General features: G+C 39.5%; 1 protein-coding gene across 3 annotated transcripts; it reads right to left on the bottom strand.

Moving 5' to 3' along the window:
• Positions 1-632: 632 nt before the first annotated feature.
• On the bottom strand, positions 633-8183 carry tmem154 (transmembrane protein 154). Of its 3 annotated transcripts, XM_079159522.1 has the most exons (9): positions 7944-8180; positions 7094-7186; positions 5574-5627; positions 5313-5339; positions 5007-5180; positions 4628-4682; positions 3528-3604; positions 2828-2870; positions 633-1950 (listed from the first exon to the last, which is right to left on the bottom strand). In XM_079159522.1, exons 1-8 carry the CDS (start codon positions 8041-8043, stop codon positions 2839-2841), a joined length of 612 nt encoding a protein of 203 aa, XP_079015648.1. In that variant the 5' UTR covers positions 8044-8180; the 3' UTR covers positions 633-1950; positions 2828-2838. The 3 variants fall into 3 exon arrangements, with proteins under 3 accessions (XP_079015648.1, XP_079015647.1, XP_079015649.1); XM_079159521.1 differs by having other exon boundaries at positions 5007-5339; positions 7944-8183; XM_079159523.1 differs by lacking the exon at positions 5313-5339 and having other exon boundaries at positions 7944-8177.
• Positions 8184-8471: the final 288 nt, after the last annotated feature.

Below are 8471 nucleotides of genomic sequence, written 5' to 3'. Positions count from 1 at the left end.
GGAACAGATGTGAGTGCACTTTAAACCTGCCGTTTTGTATTTAATGTCGCTGAAAACAGGAGACAACTATCATGTGTGCCTGGATGGAATATTCCATTAATCTTAATTATTGTCTATACACATATACGACAAGACTGCTAGCAGCTATTTAGTGGTGCTTTGAGTTAAAACGTCAACATGCTCACAATAACAATAGTAAGATGTGAATGTTTAGCAGGTGAAATGTTTACCATGTTTTCATCTTAGCAATAAACAATGATAATTAGCATAAAGTACAGCTCAAGCTTAATTCTGCAGGTATTTGCTTATAAAGCAAAGTAAAACATTGAGATGGAGGTCACCAAACTTTGACATTATATCAAACTTTTATATTACAATTTCTTCTGAGGGGGAGATGAATGCGTGTATGTGAGTTCTTGTCAATCCATCCAATAGCTGTCGAGGCATTTCACTCAAAGCCACAAATGTCAACCTCGTGGAGACGGCAGATAAAAAGACACGGGTCCACCAATGTCAGTAGGATTCATCCTCTGGGAACCATGAATGTCTGTACCAAACTTGATGGCGATCCATCCAATAGTTGCGGAGATATTTTAAAAGCAAAGCAACACATCCATCCCCTGAGGCACACTGGCATCGGGATTTTTTCAAGAGATTTTATTTCATGAAATTTCTTTCAAAGCTTCATCAGCAAAACAACAAGACAAACAGCCTCATATGAAATATTTACAAAAGGCATTCCTTGAAAATAATATCTTTTGGTATACTGTATTCTCATATTTATAGTGCAAGATAATGCAAAAATACTGACTGACACGTTCAGAGAGTGGCACTCTCATGTGTCATGACTGCTTAGATGCAACACTTTCTATGCCAAACCTGAAACAAAACAGAGTTATTATCTACTGTATGGTGAGACGAAAACCTTATCAGCAGCAGCTTTTTGGAAGCTGCTTCAGCAACGGGTAATAATTTATCAAAAGACTCGAAGAAAAGAAATGAGTGCAACTGCTTTCACACTTAGAGAATTCATGAAAAAACACTCCTAACCAGCTCTGCACAGGCATGAAAAGGAGTGGCCTTCTCTGTCATGCATGCCTGCAATCTTCAACAGGATATTTCCCCATTAAAACCTGCAGCTGGAGGGAGTCACACAGTGTAATACAACAAAGAGGCTTTGAGCTAAAGAGAAGCCATCAGCAGAAACAGTCATATCTGTGGTGGAGACGAGAAGAGTACCGGCCTAATGCGCTTTAAGATGACCACATGAACCACAGTATGAATCTGCAGAAAGGGGAAGCACAGGGATTTTTAAAAGTTAAATCTAATTACTTTTCACCCTGTTTGATGGATTTTGGCAGAAAATACCGTGCATCTCCGGGGATTATAGCCGATGACTTCTCGACAGTTCAACAATACAATGAAAACAGGCAAAGCATCGACACATCCTCCATCGCAGACTGAAAACTCTTTTGTTTCTCTACTTCTTACTGTCTCTAAATTTAGCACTTGAAGTAGATCAGCATATTTAGTCAATGAAATAGCTTGATTCGTGCAATTTTTGGAGTTACAGCCAAATGGTTGAACGCACCTTTTGTCAGTAGCTTTGGATAAAAGCGTCCGCTAAATAAATGTAATGTAATGCAATGCAGCAATACATGAAAGGGCACAACACTGACCAAAAAGCCACTATTCAACAAGTTTAAGTCCAATCTTTGTCCACTGAATACCTTCAGGGACAATAAGTTGCGGTAATGTTATTCTTTAAAAATGAAAATAATGTTTGCTAGTGTCCTTTAAGTGTTGCGATGTTGCGCCCTGGCAGTCGCATTAGTTGCTGCCGTCAGAGTTGTTCCTGGATTATTGTAGAGAAGGTCAGCACATCCACGTTGTCATCGACACATTGTTGACAGTGTATTCTTGCATGCCTGGAGAGCGTCCTTTGTTGACCTGCAGAAATCATGGGAGAGAGAGAGAGGCGACAACGTCCGAGTCAGAGAGGCCACTCCTCAATAATACTGTATCTGAACTCTGGTGGCCTGAGTCAGGAGCTGTGATGGAGTTCACAGTCATTTAGTCAATTCAGAGTGTGTGTCTTTTCCTGACCTTTGACTCAAATAGTCCCATATAGTGTTCGAGGTTTGAAGAATCTTTTCAACAAGCCCTGACAAACAGGGTATGAGCTGCTGCAGCGTGTAAACACAGCAGTAGTTACATCCCATCGACTTTGGTTCTGACGTCTCTTGTGTAACCTAATGTGTACAGAGGGCCTCCACATTGAATGAAAGTACACTCTAACTCTTGCACAGCTTTAGAAATAAAATCCTGAGAAAAAGAGCCGTGTGTAAATGATGTTGGTCAACATCTTTCACACCGAAGCGGACCTTGACCTCGCCTTCCCAGCGCTTCCAGTAAGGAGACTATTCCGGGGTTAAGTTGCGCCACACTTACATGCCTGGTGTAATGACTAGCAGGTGTTGGGAGTGTTTGTGCTTTCAAACGGTACCATGACGCAAGGGTTACAGTTCACCGTAGCTATATAGTGAAACCAGCTGCTGCATCACAACAAACACGGGCTGGCAGGAAATAGCAAACATTTTGGAAACAGCCCAAGTCGACCTGTTGATCTGTATTTTGTTGCGTTATTGTGTAAGACAGATATTTACGTGATTGTTTCGAGTGTATTCATAATAAAGAAGCAGGTTAATAAAGAAGCAGGTTGTATTCACACCTGACACCGACATTCTCATGACGTTATCACGATGACAAGGAACTGAATAAAATCGGCATGTGTTCATAAACTAAATAAAGTGAAAATTGTACTCACCACAAATAGATTCATGCATTTTTAAAGTCCTCTGTAGGTTCATCTAGAACAAACAAAACAATTAACATACACATGAGATTACTCAAACATTCTCTGAACCCTCAAACTTTAAAATATGCTCTTTACAAAAATGTGATAAACTGACACCAACAATTAGAGCAACAGTGACCTCTGCTGGATAAACGCCGACAACTAATCTTACTGTAAGAAATGGATCCTTTTTTACCCATTTTCATGCTTTTTTCCCCCTAGCTTTCATCTCAGAGCAGACAATCAGACACAAAGGATTTCATTGAGTCCAATTACAACAAATGTTACAATGGAGAAGATCTTAACAACAATAACTCAGCCTATAACAGAGTCCTACCACCGCTTCCAAACACACATCTATCAGGAACAGGAAATACATAAAAACAATACATTTTTTAAGAAGGTAAAAGTGTTAACAAATACTTTTTAAGAAAAAAGTTAATCAAATTAACTGTGAGTGTCTAGTGTCATTGACATCCAGACATAACCACATTGGGAGTGTGTAATCCAACTTCCAGACATGCGTAACAATACATATTTATAATATTCCTCAAAAGATCCCCTCAGAGTGAATCTAACCTTTTCTGCAGAAAACATGACACCTCTTGTTTTTTCTTTGAGATATTCTTATACTTTAATGTCTTTACACGCTTTATTTAGAGATACCTACCATCCTTTTTCATCCATTGGCCCAACTCTTCCATTTCTAGCTCCAGCACAGAGGGCACGTCGTCTTCAAACATGGGCCTGGAAGATACAAAGTGTTTGGACATCAAATAAGACACAAAAAACAGTGTTAAAGTGGCAATCTCAAAGATTTTAATCAAATAAATGTCTGTTAGGTTACTTTTAATCGCCAAAGGAGGTAACACAGTGGTGATTGAGCCTATGACTCACTGACAAAAGTACTGCAATATATGAATATTTGCAGTTTTACAAATGACGTGTCTGTGATGACATTCCCAGAAACAAATGCTGTATTACAGTTTTTCTCCACTGCACAAACACAAAATTGAACATGGAATTTCGGACACAACCCAAGACTCCAGACTGTTAAACTCTAAGTGTAATTCCTTTGGTTTCACTCAAATAGAATATTTTTAATCAACCAGGACTGAAATCTTAAGGATCGCCACTTTAACAAACTAACTTCAATGTTTCTGACACCAGCAGTTGGTTTCGGTTGAACCCCATTTCCTTCTTACTGTACTAATTCAATTTTACAGTAAGCTTCCTTTGGTCTTAGGCCTTCTCTTGTTTATCTGATTTTCACTGATTTAAAATCTCACAATTGCTTCCAATAGGACGTTGAGGCCAACGTCCATCTTAGACCTTTATTTGAGGTGCTTTTTGTCTCCCTGCACAGCCGTGCACCTACGCACATAGCGAGAGAAGAAGAATTTGTTTGCCTTGTATCTCCATGCAAATGCAATTTGGTGACCTCAATGAATCAAGATGTAGATATAATATTTGAGATTTTGTTGATGTTCTAAGTAGTGAAGACAGATATGTAGCCACAAGGTAGGACTTGTGTTAACTTGTGTTGATTACTTCAACATAACTCTCACAGCAGTATGCACATGAAACCTAAACCTCTGTTGCACAAAGGTCATGTTTTTCAAACAGGAAAAGGGTAATCTCTCTCTCTCAAAGCATTTTACATTAAGATGGGCTACTGAACGTTTCTTTAATCATTTTACGCTGTTGCCAACAGTCTTTCAAGTTAGCAGCTGTAAAAAAAAAAAAAAGAGTTAAATTCTCAATACTTACATTGGCACCTTCTCTGTACTGGACCCATCCAAATATGGATCCTCTTTTCTCAGCTCTATGAGAAGAGAACACGGCTCAGTCATCTTTATTATGATAAATCGCCATCTTTAACTTAAAAGAGCCAAAATAAATAAGTATTCATGAGTTTTATTAATAGCAAACATTGATATGTAATTTAATATAGGAAACACAAATGAGGACAGATTTAGCGTCAGTTCCCCGGCCACACACAGATAATCTATAATTGAACATGTTTATGACTTAGCAGGTCATTTTATGTTTTAAATTATAATACACAAATCTCTTCCAATGCTTTAAATGTGATATACAAAACTACATTCACCCCCCATGAAAGTGTTCCCTCTCGTGATGGACATACCTTGATTCCTCACTTTTTCGTTCCACCTGCGGTTGATGAAAATACCGAAAACTATCATGCCGATGATAACGACCACCAGCACCACCGGGATCAGGATGATGATGGGACTCACATCCTCGCCTGGTGGGTCGGTTGGACCCGTAACATTGCTGTCCACTGTGGTTCCTGAACTATCTGCAGAAGCAAGGCAACGGTCGTCTGTCTTTAGATTTGTTACTTCTGTCATAAACGTTTGCTGCTGCAGGGTAGTTGTCATTGTCCGGACATTTAATCTAATGATACAAGTCGTAAATGACAGTGACATACCATCAGGGGTCTGTCCTGAGCCATGACCTTCAGGATTTTCAGAGGAAAGATTAGATGATTTTACTGAAGCATGTCAATGAGTACTGACGTTTTTCTCTTCTCTCCACTACATAGTGCCAAGCAGCGACATAAAATTGCGTTATGTTGTTACATTCAGAACGACTGAACAATGAATCACTTCTTTAATAGCCTTCCTGAGGGTAGATGGAGGTTTTTCAGCAAAAACAACACCATATAGATATATAGCTGTTGTGGACTTACTGTTCTCTGTGGGGTCCGGTGCTGAAGTGACCTCAAAAACAGATGGGAGTGTTCCTACAAACAAAGAGAGGCACGTCATCATGATGACAGCATTCTCAAAGAGTCATTCTCATGAGCTTTGAAGATTCATTACACGTGGCCAAAAGTACGTGGACACCTGAGCATTATCTGATTGTTTGACGTCTCATTCAGACAGGCTGCCTTACAGTAATAGGCTGTTAGAACAGCTTCCACTCCTCTAAAAAAGAAAAAAAAAAGAAGTTTACAACAAGTTATAACTTGTAGAAAGTCTTCACAGTCATTCTGTGCAGGCAAGACCAGGTAGGTTCAAATGCATTAAAGACAGTCAACCTCAACAACATGTTTTGACCAGAATGAGTGTCTTTCAGTGAAACAGAAGTACAAAACTCAAACGCCTTATAAATGAACCAGGGGTTTAACACAAAACTACCATCTGTGTCTGTGTCATAAAAGAAATGTGTATTCCTATCTGTATCTGATAAAAAAATAATAGTGTCCCCTCACCAACCACCACTCAGTCCACTGACTACAGCCCCTTCACGGGTTGTGCCCTGTGATACCACACACTAAAAGACTTTGTATTCTGTAATTAAAAATGTTCTCATGGTAGGTATTTTAAATGGGTTTTTTTTCATTTAACAAAAGTACATCAGTGTTAATAAGGTATTTTGCCCTGAAAAAATAGAATCTAACTTTCTGATTTTGATTTACATCTGTAAATGTCTGATCAAAGAATAAGTCAACAAAACTAAAAATCAAACCAAATTCTGGTTTCAGCTCTTTCTGAACACGTTTTCATTATAGACCTGCATAGCTTTGTGCAGGAGGGGGTTTCCTCAAACTGTTGTCACAAAGTTGTGATCACACTATTGTCTATAATATCGCTGTATGCTGTAGCGTCCTCCTTATCTGTAAAATCAAAACCAATATGGCCTGTGCTGTTCTCAAATTTGGTCTACAGATTTCCTGGAGTTAAAACAAAGTTGGGCAAAACAAATACAAAAAAAAACTGCAAAGCTTTAACATATGCTGCGGCTTCTTTCTGAACTCCTGAGGGTTGAACATCATGGTAGCCGTATGGTGAAAATGTCAAACACCTCTCTCTCTCTCTTTACCTGCATGTTTCCCTTCTATCTCTACACTATCAGCTACTCTGTCTAACAAAGTTTTCTTCTATTTTTTAAAAGAAAGTGAATCAAAACTAAGTACCATTGCTGAATTTATTGTTATTTTTGGATCCACATAGCTGTTTAAGCATCATAACTGGAAAATGTTTCACTTAGACCGCATTTAACGGTTGTCTTGTCCTGTTTGATGTCGTACTTCTTGTTGTAACAGTGTTTTTTATGCTGCTCTCTTGACAAAGTGTCTCTTCAACAAGATATTTTATCTTGTTAAAAGAGAAAAAATGGGACTGAGCGGTCTAGCCCCACAGTGTCCACATACTTTTTGGCCACATAGTGTATTATTATTTCTTGAATTTATTAGTCTCGTCTTACCTTCTGCAGCACCATCAACCTCTGGCTCTGCATCAGCTGTCTCCCCGTAAGGTATCTCAGTGTCTGTATCATCATATTCATTTTCGCACAACACTGCAATTCAAAGCCTCTCGTTACTTTATGGTTACCGTCATTGAAAAAGATAGTGAAACTCAAAGGGAAACATGTGCAGCGTTCATATTGAAAGTGAATGAATGAGTACTCAAAGTGAATGAAGTCAGTTACTTCTGCTGGGACTCAATGTGCTTAGATTCTAAAACAACATCTGACAAACTGTCACAGTCAGATCAGACAGGAACTTAAGACTTCCGTGAGCATGTTTTCCTGCCGTTGCTACACAAATCAAAACTGTTGCAAAATGCACCTACTGGACAGCACAGAGTAGGTGGAGATATTCAACATGTTGAGCAATTAGTTCCCGACAGAGCTTTGTCACGATGTAAAAGATTACAAAAAGAAAAAAGTTCCTCTTTGCTTCAAACAAAAGAGGAAAGCAAAAGATCAGTTTTATAAATGCTAAGGCTACGGTGTATATTGTACAAATATATTTGGTATGTTGATCCTGGCTTTTACTTAAAATAGTTTAATTTGAAATACAGAAGGGATTAAGCTTCTACACGTGGCATATGTTTTTTACAAAAAGTGTTTAAAAGTGAGTTTCGGCCAAACTGTGACTTAACCTCGAAGTACTTTGGATCCTCAAGCCTGGCTATTTCATTCATCTGTCCTATCAAGACGTTCCACTCACAGTCACAAAGTCAGAAAGTAAAGCGCAAAAAGAGAAAGCAGGGAGGAGGCAGGAAAGCGTAGGTGAGTTGGGAGGGTAAAGAGACTAATCTTCGAGTCCTACCTGTTTTAGTCAGAGTGGTCAGCAGCAGCAGCAGCAGCAGCAGCAGCAGAGGGGTCTTCATTCGGGGCCCTCTCATGCTACCAGTCCCAGAAGCAAACATAGTGCCATTGTGTGCCCACTTCCTTCTCTACTGTCACAGCATCACACTTCCTGATCTGACTTAACATGTTAAAAGGACGGAAAAGAAAAAAAAAAGAAAAAAAAAAAAGACTCGCTCACACACAAACACACCCTCAGACTCACTCAGATAACTCACTCGGATGTGATGCAATCGACTATGTGCTTGTCGCCACAAGTCTGACGGCTCCTCAGCTGCAGTACAATCGCATTCCTGCCGGTTAGGTATGTAGCCCTACGGAGCAAGGGGGGGGGGGGGGGCTGAACAAACTTTAAGGGAGGAAAAAGAAACTAGTTGTGTGTGTGAGCTCAGTGAGGGCCAGCTGGTCGTGTATCTCTTCAGAGAGTTGTGAATGTGTTGAGCTGCTGCTTGAAATAACTCGGCGGCTGTGAATGTGCAGCATAATTGTT

This window comes from Pholis gunnellus (genome assembly GCF_910591455.1).
Source record: "Pholis gunnellus genome assembly, chromosome: 5".
NCBI lineage: Eukaryota > Metazoa > Chordata > Actinopteri > Perciformes > Pholidae > Pholis > Pholis gunnellus.
Note: the sequence above shows the minus strand (reverse complement) of the source record. Positions and strands in the feature narration are given on the sequence as shown.

Coding starts and splice junctions, on each gene's coding strand:
- tmem154 (XM_079159521.1), bottom strand. CDS start 8,043: ATGTTTGCTTCTGGGACTGGTAGCATGAGAGGGCCCCGAATGAAGACC. Junction 5,628..7,093: donor GGTTGATGGTGCTGCAGAAG/GTAAGACGAGAC, acceptor CTTTGTTTGTAG/GAACACTCCCATCTGTTTTT. Junction 4,683..5,006: donor CGAAAAAGTGAGGAATCAAG/GTATGTCCATCA, acceptor CTCTTCTCATAG/AGCTGAGAAAAGAGGATCCA.